The sequence below is a fragment of the Pinus tabuliformis genome, chromosome X (genome assembly GCF_031772625.1).
Source record: "Pinus tabuliformis cultivar Carrire ecotype Pingquan chromosome X, CPIR1, whole genome shotgun sequence".
NCBI lineage: Eukaryota > Viridiplantae > Streptophyta > Pinopsida > Pinales > Pinaceae > Pinus > Pinus tabuliformis.
In genome coordinates, this window is record NC_142308.1 from 562779379 (window position 1) to 562796981 (window position 17603).

The window sequence follows — 17603 nt, forward strand, 5'->3', positions numbered from 1 at the left end:
GTCCTTCTAAACTGCATCTAACAGTCTTCTAACATTCCTCCTTAACTGCCTCTAACAGTCCTTCTAACAGTCCTCTTTAACTGCAGATTAAGACCTCTAATGACTGCGTCCTAGTGCACATTTACATGCTGCTGTTTGGAGCCACGTTGAGCTGCCTATAGCACCCCCCTTAACTGTGGCTTAGTTCCCTCCATGGACTGTGTATTGACTGGTTCTAGTGCACTAGCTTGTGACACATAAGACTGCGGTTAGGGCATGCTTGAACTGTCTTCCTTTTGACTGCGTCTAGGGGTAGTTAAGGGCTCCTCTGCCCAGTGTGAAAGGATCCTACATCATGCTGCATAGAACCTTCATTTTAGGGCAGCATATAGGTTTCTAGTGACTGCGGTTAGGTGACATCTCCTTGCTGCGTGGACAGGTCTCCTCAGCTGCATAAACTCCCTTTAGACCTGTGGCTAGGGCATAGCATGATCCTCATATCTCAGTGTCTAAAAGTCTTTTACTTAGGTCACTTCCTTGCTGTGATATCACCTTCTTCCTTTGACTGCGTTAGGGCTTCTGCCTTCATGATTGCGTGTTAGTAAGGGCATCATAAGGCCTTCTCCATGATAGTGTAGAACCTTCTCCATTAGGGCAGCGTTGTCTCTTAGGATCTCTCCTCCCACCAAAACCCAAAGACAAGTGGAGAGGAAGAGACCACAAGAAGAGTGTGTGTCCAAATGACTAGCAAGCCACCTCTTTTTATACTAAAGCGTTGAGCACAAGTGTTGGTAATTTAGTTGCTGGCCGACCTTGACAAATTGTCCCATAACACATAAATTCATATCTCCATGAATACATGTCAGAATCGGATGATCTTTAGATCAATCCTACACCTCTCGATGAGAGGAATCCACGAAAAATATCAGCTGTCATAAATAAGATGACCCACATGGAGTTTGGCCCTAGTTGCCAATTTTAACACAAACTGGTTTAACAAAAAAAAAATTGTGGCAAAAAGTAACAAGTTTCATCAAATAAATGTTTATATGTAACCCTTGATGTTTTCTTAATAAAGTGGGAATTGTTTTGGATCAGTACCTTCCTTGCATATCGTACATTCTTCCAGTACTATATTATTGTGCAAATGATTGAGAAATTATCCTTGTTATAGTTATTTGTACAAGGATTTGACGTAATGATAAGTGTCTTAACTATTTGATAAAACTCTTACGCCAAAGTTTAAAAGATCTAGTGAAATAAATATTTTCTTAAGAGCCACTACAACGATATCAGAGTTGTGCATCCTGCCAACCTGATGGGGGTCTATCAATGGAAGATAAAACTCAGATTACTCTTGACATTGATTTTAGTGGTTTGTTGACCAGTACGTTGGGAAGATGGAAGTCTTTGCAGGAGTGCTTGAAAAAATTCTTGAGAATCTTTGAAGACTATAACAAGAACCTAACAAAGGCATTTGAAGGATATAAAAGAAACTTCACAAAGGCAATAGATTAGATCGGAGCATGGCGTTATAAAAAGCAGCGAAGGTCAAAAGGTATTGCACATCTAAAGACAATAGAGCAGCAATTGAAGGCCATCTATTCACATTGCAATAAATTGATATGTCACCTAAGGCTCATAAGATGGTAATTCTTTGTATGCTAGAAATTGAAACAGCCTAGGGGGCATTTGCAATAGTTCCTGAAAGGGCACACTCAGAATTAGAAGAGACAGCCAGAAAGGAGAAGTGCCCCAGTCTTGATAAGAAGGTTCCCAGATCTAATTCTGAAGAGAGAGATAAAAGTGTGGCTTTAAGCATCTTGGTCTTTTCCTTCATTGCAAAAAGGCCTTCTGTAAGGTATTCAACTTTTATCACAACAAGATCAAGTGCTGAAACCTTTGGGAGCTAGAAATGCGAGGACAGCTGCTAACCTTGCCAAGGTTGAGGGATAGTTAAAATTGCTAAGGAGGAAGCAATAGAACTCCACTTTTGAGTTGTGGAGCAACCCTATTCAACAATACATAGACAGGGCTTGCAGCACCATACGTCCATATGAGTGATTTTCCAACCCTCATACAAATGAAGGGATAACACATACAATTGGGATCAATGAGGAAGCAAGAACCCAATCATGCAAGTTGTTTGTACAGGAGGGCAAGCATATTGGGATAGAGGATCAGGAGATTGATCTTTGGATCAGAATAGCGTAGCATCAGCATAGTGGTTTTTTCTAGACATTGTTGATGACTAGAAAGAAAAACATTCTCTAGGAGGCCATGGACTCCAGGAGTTACGATTGGCATCTCCTATGACAGAAACACATGGCAGTTAGATTTGAGGGAGATTATGAGTTGGTACCCTACCAAGTGGAGGATTTATGGGAGGACATTTCTAGCGAAGGTTACAGTGTAGCAAGAGCTTTTTGGTTTTGGGGATAATAGATTCCCTATTCGGCAAATGGGATCCAGGTGGATCACTCCATCATACAGCAAAGCTTCACAAAGAAGTGGAACACAACTGGGAGGAAGAAGGCGGCATTGTGGCAAAGACCCTTTCCAAGAGATCGGCATCATACATTCCTTTTTGGGGAATATTCCAATAATAGGTGAGTACTCGAGGTCAAAGCCTCTACAAGCAATTGTTGGTTTCGAAGATGAATGCAGTAGCATCAAAGCTCAACTTTCTGATAGCAAATTTCTAGTCTGCACTTATATCAAATTGGAGCAGCGAAAGCTTCATGGAAGTACGACCAGGGATTTGTTAGCAGGTCTACCAGTGGTGCAGGTCACCAATTATAACTACAAAGGGGTTGACCGGTTGGCCAAGCTTATGCACTTCCTTATGATTCCATTGGAGTACAAGGATATATCACATGACAGCATAATGACATTCAAGTATCATCATGCCAAGGGGGCAACAGGCAACTTAGCATGCGAAAAATTGTCTGAAATTTGCCTTAGACTTGTAGGAAGATCAATAGCAGCAGTTTTACCAAAAGGTATATGCTCAAGGAAGTTGTGTGAAGTGGGACCAAGGAAGCTACTTACAATTCAGCGATATGAGTAAGCAGCAAGCATTGGGTAAGGAAAGATAGATAATGAAGGTTGAGCCAACAGGGGCAGAGCTTTCACAGCAAACTAATTCATGGAGTAAGCATTGGATAGCAGACAAAACACAGAGATATCTTGTTTCCATCGACATTACTAGCCCTCTTTTCAGGTGGATAAGGTTTTTTTCCATGATTTCACCTACTGAGCATGACCTCAGTTCAATCATATAACAGCAGAGAGGTCAACAGCTTTATAGCACTGGTAGCCAGAAAGAGAGATTTGTGGGTCATGCTAACATTTTAGGGATCAAAGACCATTGTAGAAGCCCTCTTCTGATTAGGATCGATGGAGCAAGTGACAACATGGAACAGCACCAAAACCCCTCAAAAGGTAATTGTGTCAACACTTAGTTTTCACAGGTATCCAGGACAAGGAATTTCTAGAAGGGAGGACTGTAATGTCCCTTTCTCCGGACGAAGAGAACAGAGACCATCACAGTAGCCTAGCCAATCCCCATAGGCAACAAATTAAAATTAATAGTGAAATATCAAGGAATAACTAATTTAAAAAAAAAAAAGTGACCAAGGAAAAAGAACATGATAATATCACTTGTTAAAAAGAGAGACAAAGTTGAACCATGGTATTCGAATAGCCATCTCTATTAAAGAAAAGCAGGAGCTCATTCATGGACATGTGATAGGATAATTTGATGAATTGATTTTGCGGGCTCTTAATGCTTGTGTGTGAGGGTTTGTACCCTGAGTATGGATCCTCTTAGGTGGTGAAACTATCCACCCTAGTTGATCAATATTGGTATTTGTGTTGCAACAACGCACCCTAGCCAATCATTAGGAGGAATCACTTACATTCCTCATTGGTACTTCATTGATGAATTTGTTTGTTGAAGCTAAATTGGAGGACTGTGTGTGGCAACATCGTTGCGACAAGTAAGGAGGCTTGCAACTAGCTCTAATGGAAGATTAGAGCAAGGAGGCCAAACTTATTTCTTATGCCTGGGCTGAGTTATAAAAAGGATTTCATCATCAATAATTGCAAGGTCGATTTAGCACATGAATCTCCATCATAATTGGAGGGTCGAATTATCACTTCTCTAGAGGCTGAGAATCCCATAGAGTTAAGTCTGTAACAATTTGACAGTTAGCCAAAATGGTGCTTACTCCACAACAGCAAACACATTAATAACAGTTGAGTAATGTGTTAAGATGGCAACTTGGTGAAAGGATTAAATTAATGCGGATTCGAGAGGTGGCATCAGTACTATCTAACCGTTAGATCGTATTGAGTTTATGATTGAAGTCGAGTTGAGTTAAGGACGAGACCAGGGTAGATTGAAGGCCGAAATAAGTTTGCATTATCTTCTTTCACAACAAAGTTCCCTTTCCGCATTGTGGTAGCTGGAAGTCCATTAATCACTGAAATTGTAATTCTAGGGGTAGTTTAGGGTTTGAGTATACAATTTTTGTAAAATGTCGAAGCATGAACCCTATAGGGCTTCGCATTAGAAATCAACAACATACCATTGAGGGCCGAAATACCTAGCATTACGATTCATGGGTGCAATTCAGCAAGTTTGATGAAGGTTGAATTGAATGGCCGTGTTGATCAAGGAGACAAGGTCATGGTTGTGGGGGAGCGCCCCCCCCCCCCTCTTGAACCCACTCCTGAAGCGCACCCCCTTTGGGAGAGGATCAAGAGCGACCCCAAGAGCGCGCTCCCTAAAAAAAATTTCACTCCCTTGCTTTTTTTACAAAAAAAAAATTATGCAAGCACGTTCCAAATGCAATTTTTTTTCAAACAAACAAGAATTTTTGAGTGGGGCAACCTAATGATCAAGCCTATGGCCCTAGTATTAATATGCGATTCATGGTAATGTTAAATTCTTGAAGTAAAAGTGACATTCTCCTTTATCTTTCATTTTCATCCTTCCACTTAAATTGTTAACATTACCATGAAATGAGCAGGATGTTTGAGAGTGGTTCCGACCTCATTGGATTTCATATGGAAAAAGTAGACTTTTAGATCTCACTCAAAATCCAACAGACTTATTTGTTTTTCAAGATTTCAAGATTGGGGGGATTGCAATGTTTCCATTGGATTATGTCATGTACTAGGATATAGAACTTGTCAAGAGCACCAATCCCTCTATGTACCTTGAGGTTAGTGACATTGGTTGTCAAAATCCTCTATCATGACCCTACTAAAAATGTACCCATCACTCAAACAAAATCTTGACTTGACATGCTATGCTTTTTCTATCTTATGTTAACGCTTAAAGGGTGATATTAATGACAAAGATCCCAAGATAGCCAATGATTTTGATGATATGTAGGTATTTGTTGTAGCATGCCTTTTTTGGATGATAGAGGCCATCTAGAGACTATTTGTTGATGTATTTTCATTTCAGAGATGGATTGTATTCAATGCTATTTTGGTCATGTGCACCCTTAGATGCTATATAAATCAAAACTTGTAACTTGTGGACGTGTGGTTGACGAAGATTGTAGCTACTAGATGATCGATGCTATATGGTATAATCCATGATTTTATGCTTTTAATAACTAATTCATTATTCTACATGCTTTCTCAGAAATTAGACATTTCTCGTGGCAGCAGGAGGCCCAAGCATTAGCAATAGATAATAGATTTACTTGTCTTTTCTAGTTTCTAGTAGTTTTTTTTAACACGAAAGAATATAGATTATATTAATTTCACGCCCTATAGCGGCAGAAACTCTGGATATTTACAATTCCATTACATCCCTGAGCTTCATAAGTTGCATATGCTAGCTATCTATCCAAGCCCAATTATCCAACAAAATATCAAAACAAGATTGTACTCCTATTATTCTACTAGTATAAACTCAACAAGACTGCGATAGTAGAAAGATACATAAGAAACCTCACATAACAACACAAACTAGTCCTCAAGAACAGCAAGGCAGTTAAGGTCTAGGCCCAATCTTTCTTCTGTACGCGGAGAATTCTGCTTGGCAAACTAAACTTGGAGGTCCTCAAGCATGCTTCTGAGCGCCCCGACATCATCTTCTAGCTGTCCAATTTGCTTTCTCTTTGCCATTATCCATTCTTGATTCTCACTGGCTGCTTCCCTCTACTAGTGCAAGAAAATCTACAATTCAGCTATATCAACCCATAATTTTGTGTGTTCACATGAACACGTTTCACAGGCACGAGGAGAGAAGGTGGCCAGGGGAGGGCATTTGACCCAAGCGTGCATGCTGTTTCTAGCCACCCTGCCCGAGCGAGGACGACGACCATCCCAGGAACCCATTTCCATTGCAATTAGCCTAATGAGAACCCCTTCGAACCGACAATTGGTCGCTTGCAGAGGCACCAAATTCCTCGTTGAATTCATTGTCAAGTGTTTCCTTGAGTTCTTTTCCAACCGAGCCAACATCACATAATGCAGGGACTCCCAAGAGTGGGGATAGGAGCTACCCCCAGCCATTGCTACCATCCATGGGCTCCTCGGGCCCTTCAATAGAAACCAACCACTATCAATTTGCGAGACAGAGCCAAACACCATCACTGTGAAGAAGATCATATTGTAACCCCTTGTTAAATAGATTGAGCCATACAAATGCGGTGTGCGACACAGATGAGTGGTCTACGTGCCCCCAGGATCCCATGATGACTCCATTATTGCTATGCTAAGCGACATGACCCTCGCTTTAGTCCTCCTTGCCTTCAAGTAGGTGAGTCATTTGATTCAAACTAGGAGTAAATGCAACTCGCTCGCAGAGGAAATTCACATGAAGGAACCTTGAGCATAACGGTAGAAACCATCATCCGAGGGACAGACATGAGAGCTCCCACACTTATCGGATCCTTCGCGTTGGGTGGCCTCACATGTGCCGATATAAGAGCGCCTAGTGTCAAGGGAGAAGAGAGATGGGTCGTCAGATGATGCCAAATGGAGCTAGCGGAAGGGAAAGCCCGGGGGAGTGAGGGAGGGAGGGAGGAGGATGAGAGGAGGGGACAAGGGAGGAAGGGGAGATCTTAGGGGAGGGTAAGGTTCAATGGGCACGGTGTTTAGGGCATTAGGAGAGGGAGATAGGAGAAAAGAGACACGCATTGTAAAATTAGGGGATGGGTAGGAAACCATCATTTCCATTGACCACTGTATGTCCTTCATTCAATTGGCATGCCTTATTGGCTTGTGTGTCTACCTCCACATTTAGTCCTCTTAGGATATGAAAAAAATTTGAATTAGCAAAAAGAGGGAGCATTACATGTGTGCATTGGAGCAGTTGATCGAGCTTGTTGTTCTAGGCTGGAGAGTTGGAGCGCATGTGCTTTATGACCAAGAAGGAGTCTCCCAGAATTATCACTTCCTTAATCCCCTTTGGTGAGCTAAAAGAAGTCCAAGATATAGACCATAGGCTTCAACTTGGTTGTTGGATTTCTTTCCCAAGCCCTAGGCATATTGGTCAACAAGTATTCCTTCAGGATTAATGAGAATCCCTCCCCCTCTTGTCACCCCAGTTTCTAATAGTTTTTATAATTGCTGACTCTTTCATATTTATTATGATATTTTTTGTAAACAATATATGACAATTTAAGTTTGAAGTTTGCAGTTGGCAACTAAAACTCATTGGTAATGAATTATGACTATGATGCTTTGTGAAAGTTGAAAGTTGAAACGTTTCATTTCATGTTAGATATTCTTTCTTATCATTTGGTTAGTTGGTAATGGTAATGGTTACAAGTACAAGTTACAACTTTAGTGATCAATGATGATAAATGTTATATATCAATTTTGAAAGCTTGAAACTTTAAGATTGATGAATCATGAGACTCGATATGTTGTATGTTACTAACTTGTGGACGTGGTTGATGAGGATTATAACTTCTAGATGATTGATGTTATATGGTTCAATCCATGTTTTTACGTTTTTAATATATAATACATCATTCTACATGGTTTTGTTGACATATATGCATCAAAATATATAAAAAATATACATTATATAAAAATTCGCTCCTGATTCACTGCCAAACTAGAAGCTTTTGAAAATGTCACTCCCCGCTTCCGCTCCCGCTTCCAAGTAACCTTGGACAAGGTTTAATTGTGGGGATAGACAACGACACCAAGAGAAGGGCCACATCATTCGATGGTGAGATTGAAGGTATATTGAAAGGGCCACATTAGAGTTAAACTAGTTGAAGTTCAAATTATTTGCTAAAGGCCAAGAATACTCGTTGGGCGAGTTTAAGGTGATATAGCTTGCACAAAATTACACTTAGTCTCGAAGAAAGTCGACAATATCTAAGAATTAGTCACACTCTTTGTGGTTGAGACCTAACCTGGGAACCGATTTAGTTATTGGCATAATCCTTAAATTGTTGGGCCAAGTTTTCAAGTGTTGAGGACCAAGATTGGAGTTGAAACTCCTGGAACATTTTGGTGACCAATCACCAAACTATAAAGGTAGTGGAGTATTCATTGTAATCTTCTGCAGTAAGCCTAAGGCTTTACCAACTCAAATTTGCAAGTTGAATTGTTGCGAGGCAGAGACTAATCAACAATCGAGACAACAAGATTGAGTGTTTCATAAGAGTTGTGTTGATGGCAAGGGTCAAGACAAGAGGCCAAACTAATTCCTTAGAACACTAAGTTTGCAAACTAGGTTGACAATGTTTTTTATGTCTATGGCAAAGTACCAAATTTCATCAAATAAATACTTATATGTAATCCCTCATGTTTTCTTAATAAATTGGGAATTGTTTTGGATCAGTGCCTTCCTTGCATATCGCACATTCTTCCAATATTATATTATTGTGCAAGAGATAGAGAATTTATCCCTATTATAGTTATTTGTACAAGGATTTGACATAATGATAAGTGTCTTAATTGTTTGACAAAATTCTTAAGCCAGAGTTTAGAAGGTTCGATGCAATGAATGTATTTTGTTAAGAGGGGTCATTAATAACATGCATTGAAAGGAATCTCAAGACTTTCATACATTTCAATGACCAAGATCAATCTTGTATGGAAGGCATTTTGTGGAAGGAACCTAGGGAGGAACAAACAAAGCCATTTCAATCCCAGTATGTAATGGCAACAAAGGTCACCCCTTAGCCTTACAAGACTATCACTTAGCCAACCAAGTACTTGACCAGCTCAAGGTAGGGGAGTCCTTAATCACAGCCCCAAGGTCCCAAATCATGGCCCATTTATTTGCCTTACTAATTGCAATCACTTGTTCTCTAGTCATCCTCATGTTTTCCACTGGCAATCTCATAAAGTCAACAATCAAGAAAACCTTGTTGCAGAGTGAAGCAAGCCACTTATTGGCTCTATGGGCACACATTTGATCTTGTGAAGCGTGGAAACAAATGATGAGGTATGCCAAGCTCTATAAAGTCATGGATGATAGAGAGACTCTCTAAGCAAGGTTTGAAGAAGAAGACGAGGGACCACAAACTGAAAGGTTCAATTCCCTAGTGCATCGGATTCTTGGAGCCCTTCCTATTCAAATTTCAAACTCACCTTCTACTACAACCTTTACCAATGGGCACGCATTCTTCCATGTAACCACCTAGACCCAAGATTTATATTCTCTCCTTGATCCTGTAAGAATTGTTGAGAGGTCATTGCCTCACTTTCAAATTTTCCTATTGCTGAGTTAAATTTTGCGTGTTTATATTTAATGGGAAACACCTCCTCTTGAAGGGTACTCATTCTTCGGAGTTTATGTTGCTTTCCAACTGTTCAATTTGTTGTATCCATTGCTAACTTTAGAGAAGAGGTCATTGCCTCACTTTCAAATTTTCCTATTGCTGAGTTAAATTTTGCGTGTTTATATTTAATGGGAAACACCTCCTCTTGAAGGATACTCATTCTTCGGAGTTTATGTTGCTTTCCAACTGTTCAATTTGTTGTATCCATTGCTAACTTTAGAGAATGACTCGGCCAGGCCAAAAGAGTATGTTGACTCAAATTTGGGAAAAACTCAAGAGTCAACTCAAAGAAAAAAAATAAAATAACACATAATATATCAAAAAGATATTATCCATTGATATGAAAGTTCAAAATGTGCATTAACGTAATTTTTCAATAATAGATGATGTTTCAATTGACATAGATGATACTACATACTACAAAATGCAATGTTGGTTGTCTGGTGTGAGGCCGGATCAGAAAAGCAAGCAAAATGAGTGCCTTTTTTTGTCCTTTTTGTCTTGAGTCGAAAACAAGTATGCCTCAGGGTTTAGTTTGACTTAAAAAAGCTAACTGAACTCAGCTTCCTCAAAGTGCAGAGTCAAACTTGAGAGTCGACAAGGACTTGGAAGAGTCCAGTAACAATGCTTAAGCTTTGTTTGTGTATCCCCACGTTGATTCCCTTTACAGTCAAAGTGGATTAAACTTGTCAGATGCAAACTCTCTAAGCCTGCAGGGCAGCTCAACAAGGGCATAAGCATAATACTTTAGTAAAGTATTATTCTAACATCGGTTCAAGGGAAAAGCATATTTATACAGTTAAGGCATATATAGATTGTAGCCCAATAAGTTTTTGTATCCATCAATTTTTTTTAATATGAGAAAATACCAACGAGGACGTTGTCCCATGTCAATACCATCCAAATAAAAACTCAAACCTTTATCGTGAGAAAGGCTTAACAGGATTCGAAAGTGCGGGTACACCCTTGGGCAGGTGACAATTTGAACAAATTTCCGTTTGACAGGTGGTGCATGTCCATAAATCCCAACTATTTAATTTTTCCGTGTAAGTACAGTGCACGTAAAACATCAGAAAAGTGGGATAGTCCCAGGATTTATGTTTGATCGAACAAAATCTACAAATTACGGGCATTTACAAATAAAATCACACAACCTGCAGAATAGGATCTTAACAGAAATGAGCAAGTATCTGAGGTGTATTTGACATGAAAGAAAATGATCAAATCTTCTTTGAAAATGTCAAATTGACCCACTACCAAATGCTCAAAAATTGCACTACAAGAAGCAGGAAAAGCGTTGAATATAGATAAAAAAGCAAATGTACACACCACCTCCATACATAGTGCCGAGCGCCTATAGATGAGATACACCTCAGCAGTTGTTTCAACAGTATACTGCAGAGCCAATCACAAAGACAACATTATTACTGCAATTCATTCATAGTATAAACAACAGCAACAAACAAGCAAACAAAAGCATTTTAGTATGCGTGCAAATCTTTTTTCCGCAAAACATGTAAATCGATAAGCGCATAGAAAAGGGGTACGATAGAATCCCATACACGGGTATACTGTAGTCTGTGTCACGAGAGGATTCGGCAACTTTCGGAGAAAAAAACTCTCCAGTGCAGACGAATTTGTCTCGAGAAACGCTAACTTTTCGTGCCGTCGCAGTGAGGGTTTATTCTTTATCATTAAATGTGCAGAGCATTTGTAGTTAGTACAGCTAAAAATAACTGGGAATAGGGTTAGATTTCAGTTATTCTGTAATTTATTCTCATTTGAAAGAGGGGAACGGAACGGAGAGAGGTCTTATAATGAATTTGCATGAAACTTCTGGTGTTTAAAATATGGCTTCAATACTTACTCTGTAAACGTTTCCAGAATGTTATTTCTCGATTTTTTTCGTTACAAGCCTCAAGACTGGCAGGTAGAAGAGCATAAATGTGAATACTACTGAATCTGAAGTAGACCAGAGCTAACGATGGGGATAGATACAGTCTGAAATTGAATAATGGGATACAAACTAAAAACTGCTTCAAGGTTAGCAGAACGGCCTACAATTTCTAACCATCCCATCCAAGAGGGATTTGTATCTGCTTCCTTTTTTATATGTTGTTTAAAACCGTAATTTTATTTTTGTTCTTTTTGGCTATATTTTTTTGGGTCAATTTTGCCCCTAACTTTATCATAAATGGTTAAAATTGTAAATTTGATTTATTTAGAGTGTAATTCACAAGGGTTTTTTTAAATATATTAGGTAATAAAATACAATTTAAATATTAAAAATGTATGATTTTATTGAGAATTGTATCATTCAATCCTCATAAAAGTTATTATATATTTGTATAATAGTTGTTTTTTTTAATTGTTAAAGTTATGTATTTGAATTTTGAATAGGAAAGTCGTAGATATATTATCATAATTTTGGTGATAATATTTTATTAGTGAGTAGATTATATTTATATTAACATAATCTCAACTTAAATTTAATTTAATATAAATATATTTAAATTATTAAATTATTAAATAAAAATATTTTTTAAAAAAATAAATAATTTTTATATTTAAAATATAGTTAAATATTCAAATAAATATTGTGTTTTTTAAATTAGATTAAAATTTCAGTTGAGGAATTTGATTTCGAAAAGATTGGATTCACAGGGTTTTGGAAATGGCCATCGCCAAGGTTTTCTCCTGCACAGGAATCGAAACCACAGTCACTGCGGACGTTGGCGGTGGCGCTGCAGGGCTGGCCACAGCCATCACCCTCCACTGGACTGGCCTCAAGAGCGTGCGCTCTGATGGTCATCGATCTGCCGGCACGGGACTGACTATGCGACTTAACGCCTGGAAAACATCTGAAGCCCCTGACAGAGCAAATAATCCACGCCCAAACCATCATCTGCTTGATGGGCCAAATGCATCAGAGGCGGATCTGGAAGAGAAGCTCGCCAAGCGGCATGAGATCAGAAATCTGCACACAAAAACGGTTTTCGGGCTCAGAATCCACCTCGAAGGCGGGCAATGGTCAGGGTTTGGCTTTATTGCTCACGCTAACATTGTCCCTCTCCTCGCGACTGTTGCATGCAAGGACGGGGGTCTGAGGGATGCAGATCCGTCCCATCACAAAACCGTCTGGCCTAAACTCAGCAGATCTAGGACGGATCTACCCGATCTAAGCCTTAATCTTTGCAGATCTAGGTCGGATCTAACTGCCCAAGAACCCAGACGGCAGATCGGAGGATATTCGCATCGTTTCAACAGAGGGTTCGCAGACCGCGTCGTGCAAATGGGAGATCGCCCCAACAGGAGCCCTGATCTGGGAAGCAGCTCATCAGATCGGGCCAAAAATTGCAGATACGGGGTGGACCTATCCGATCTGCCCAGATCCAGGCAGAAGATAGGTGGAAACCCGTCAGATCCAGAAATCAAATCTATTAAATTGGATTTGGTCAAGGCAGACTCAGCGGATTCGAAGCAAATCTTTATCAGATCAACAGAAGGCAGACACGTTTGTATGCAGATCTGGGAACGGATGAGTGTATTGGAGGTTAAAAAAGAGATCCAGGACAAACTGGGAATTCCAGTTGCATTACAAAATCTATTATTTTCAGGGCTTTGCTTACAGGATCAACACACACTCCAGCACTATAGGGTTGCAAAGGACTCAACCATCATCCTCAATCTGCGGCTGCGAGGTGGATCCAAGGGAGCTTCCTCAAAACCTACAGGTACCTATCGCGATGCAGCCAAAGGGAAAGAACCTCTAAAGGGGAAAGAACCTACAGCTGCTAATGAACCTCCAGGGCAGTATATCGTGGATCAATCGCCAGAGAGTCCCTCTATCTCCCTGGATCTACCAGAGGTAAATTACATATTCTCAGATCTACAAAAAAATGTTGTTATTTGTAGATTTAACGGCTTTTGGCCTAGAACTGATGCACTATACCAATGGATCCACACGGTCTGGACAAAAAACTGCCAAATACATCTATGCTCTAAGGGCTTCTTCATAGTAATTTTCCACTTAGAAGAAGAAAAGGAAAAAATCCTCAATCAAGGGCCATGGTTCTGGGGTAGTGCTGGACTTTTTGTTACCCCATGGTTCCCGGAGTTTGATGCCAACACTATGGTGGTATCAAGGATGCCAGTATGGGTCAGGCTGCATAATCTCCCGATACATTTTTGGCACTCCAAGGCCTTAATAGTTATTGGGAATGCCCTTGGGAAAATATTAAAGATTGATACAGAGAGACATATAAAGGGAATCTTCACTTTTGCTAGAATATGTGTCGAGGTAGATCTCAGCCAAGGATTACCTGAAAGCATCATTCTGAACTTTAACAACTCACAGTGGAAACAATCTCTGGACTATGAGAATACAGCATTCAGATGCAGGGGATGTCAACAAACAGGCCACCTGTACAATGCATGCAAAAGCCCCAACAAGAGCAAGACACAACAAAGAAAGTCCAAAGGATGGCAGAATATAGATGAGGTCATAAAGAAGAGAGTTCCGGAAAAGAAAGCCCCTTCGATATCAGAAGACGAAGAATCAGAAGCAGAAGAGGATGATACCATCATAGAGGAAGCTGAAACAGGGAATCAGAAGGAAAACATATCAGACAACAAGGCCCCACAGGTTCATCCAAATCAGGCAGAGAAGACAAACGATGACCAGAACATGGGAGGGATAAAGCGGCACCACCAATCAGACACATCAGATTCAGACAAGGAAACAGGCCTGCAGAAAGCTGAAACACAGTTAGTCATAGCCTCGATCGAGCCCACCCAAGGAGAGTGGCGCAAGGTCGAAAAGAAAAAAGGAAGAAAAACTTGAAGCAGTATATTCAGTTTTTCTTGCTTTCATTACTTTCCCTCCCTCTTCCTCTATTTTCTTCTCATCATTTTTTGCACGTTAGTCATGTAACGTTGCGTCGGGTGCCATGGCACTGGAGCCCATTGGGCAGCTTATGGAATGCATCATGCATCTGCAATTGTAACTTTTCATTTTTTAATAAAAGGTTACAGATTTTTCCACTGGAAAAAGATTAAAATTTCAGCATTTAATCATTCACTTTACCTTGTGGTGCACATTATTTCAAAATAATAAACTTAAGATAATTAACAAGAATAAAACAAGGTTAAATTGTGTTTTATGTTAATTAAAGGTTAAATTGTGTTTTTATGCTATTTAAGTAGTGTAGATGTATGTCAAGGCTCTATCATGTTAAAATTATGGTGTGTCTTATGTGAAGATCTTATTTATTCATATGGAAAATAACAATGAGGTAAACTTTAAACAATGTCAAACTTTTAATTATGGAGATTGAGCCTAAATCTTAAAAAATGATAAATATTATAAAAATAGTTTTAATTAAATTATAATTATTTGAATATAATAAGTATGTTGTTTAGTTGGGTTTCAAATATGTTTTAAAAGTATTTTTGCTTGGTCAAGAGTTTCGTTTTCTTTAAACGTAAGGAAACAAGTTAATAGTCTAAGCCCTAGAGGTAGGAGTGAAAGCCTACCCCCTTAGGGACCACCAGTAGATAATTTCAAGTGGCGTGGTTTTCCTTGAATAATGGTGATGATTCAATAGCCATATCGGTTGTCCTCACTACTGGTTTGACAACTTGGTTATGATAGGTATTCCCACTATATATATATATATATATATATATATATATTGCCTAGTAACTTTATTTAAATTGTATATAAGTTTTTAATTTCACATATTCCAATTGAACATTATATTCATTATGCAAATGTGATAGTGAACGTGAATGAGAAGCCTTACCTCTAGAACTTATGTATGGACATTATATTGCAATGGATCGTTAGAGCTATTAAAGACCATGAAGCCTTGAAAATCATGTTTACAATTTGTATCACCTTGTGAACCTCCAATATTCACAACAATTGTATCCTAATGGTATAAAGATTGGAAGTTTTAGGATATACTAACCCAAAAGCATATTATATGAACCCAATGGCAATACATTCAAATGTGTTTTTGTAGGCATACCATTTAACTCAAATGCACAAGCTCGTACCCAATGGTGAACTCACTTCTTTGTACTTGTAGCCAACTGTACCAACCAAGATTCTGCATGCACTTATTTTCTCAAAGCACACTTATCCACCAGGCCAGCATTAATATAACTATAGTTAGATCCAAGATCAATCAAAATAGAAACAACTCGATCACAAAGCTTACCGTCCATCTCAATGATCGATGCCTGATGATCTGCTTGCCTGTTGTCCACAGATGCATAGATCCGAGGAATGCTATGACCAACATCACCAACTATATGTGCCTCCTAAGCATTGTAGATCTGGGGTCTACTACCACTCTGATACTATGGAAAATCCCTCTTACGATGATCCTCACCACATATCCAACACTGCAATGGTTCCCTACCACCGCCTCTAGCTTGCTACTCTCCATGTCTCTTCTCAGTTGTATTGAATCTCTTGTAATGAACTGCCTTATCTTTCTCACTCGCATCTTGAAGTATTCCTTGCTTTGGTTTCCATTTTCCTCTAGCTTTGTCATTTCTCTTCAGGTCACTTTTTGGCTCAACTTTGCGCTTCAACTACTCATAACAATGCTTCAACTTTCGGATGGCCTCCTCCAACGATCTAGGCTCATCGAACTCAATCTAGTCTCTGTATGCAACTGGAAATCCATTGATGAATCTCTAGACCTTGGCCTTCTCCTCTCTGACATAAGGAACATATCTCAACAACTCTAAAAATCTGCTAGTATACTCCTCAAATGTCATAAAACCCATCCACAACTCATAAAACTCCTTAGCCCTGTCATCATAGTACCTCTTAGACAAGTACTTCTTTTTGAAGAGCCTTTCAAACACATGCCAAGTCAAATCATCCTCATGTATGTCCTTGACAGTCTTCACGTCTTCCCACCAAATGTTTGCTTTACCTTTGAGATTGAAAATGTCTATCCCTGCTTTCATGTTTTATGAGTAATCATGCAATCTAAAGAATTTCCTTATGCCAAGCAACCAAGCCTCTCGATCTTGTGATTTCTTCATCTCTCCATCAAAGGTAGGTGGATTTGCCTTCTTGAACTCATCCTACAAGTATCCCTATCATTCCTCATGTACGGATGATAATGAGACGATCATGATGTCTATTTGAACCAAAACTAGAGTAATACCTGTGTCTGTCACCCCTCCTATCTGGAGTGTCCAACATCCTGCCATCTCTAATAGTGTCAGATTTATCTGATCTATGTCTACTATGAGACCTGTTGCCATATTTCCCATTAGTTTTGTTCTCAGGTCCATGGCTGATCCGAAGAGGTCACTATCACTACAAATCTAACAAACTCTAAAGTAATATCGCATTCACCTTTTCTTGTTTCTCTTGTGCCTACATGATTTTTTCATTGTCTGCTTTGCAACTCTTTATTTCTTCCTTCACACTTCTCAATGTGTCTTCCAAGTCAAAAGTGTGCTCCACACCACATTGTCCATATGATGCATAGGGATATTCTATGTAGTCTACCACCTTGCTAGCCATTTGATCTCTTTCATGCAAGGCATATTATGTCAACTAAACCAAATCACCATAAATCAACGTACCTTTGCATAACTTGGGAGAATACCTTGTCTGCAAGATCATCAATTCAACGTGACGCATATACAACATAACCATAATAACATATAGACATATATCCGGACCAGTGGATCCGGTGGCACTACTTCAGGCAAAAGTCAGGTCAAAGCATGTAAGAGCACACCACATAGTTCATAAAGCTGGCCATATTGTTGGGTATCTCCCCAAAGAACCTAGGTGTATTCCTCAAGTATTTG

General features: G+C 39.3%; 1 protein-coding gene across 4 annotated transcripts in view; it reads right to left on the minus strand.

Moving 5' to 3' along the window:
• Positions 1-11857, minus strand: part of ARP4 (actin-related protein 4) — a 317083-nt gene extending 305226 nt beyond the window's left edge. For 2 of the 4 annotated variants that reach the window (XR_016264320.1, XM_089447838.1), the window contains exons 1-3: positions 11623-11857; positions 11318-11441; positions 11085-11150 (exon numbers count right to left, since the gene is read on the minus strand). Coding sequence is in view for 3 of the 4 variants with exons in the window: in XM_089447838.1 (XP_089303964.1) it covers positions 11085-11097 (13 nt within the window). In the remaining variant the exon portion in view is untranslated. The remainder of the gene's footprint in view (positions 1-11084; positions 11151-11317; positions 11442-11622) is intronic. The other 2 variants (XM_089447839.1, XM_089447840.1) reach the window with 2 other exon arrangements.
• Positions 11858-17603: the final 5746 nt, after the last annotated feature.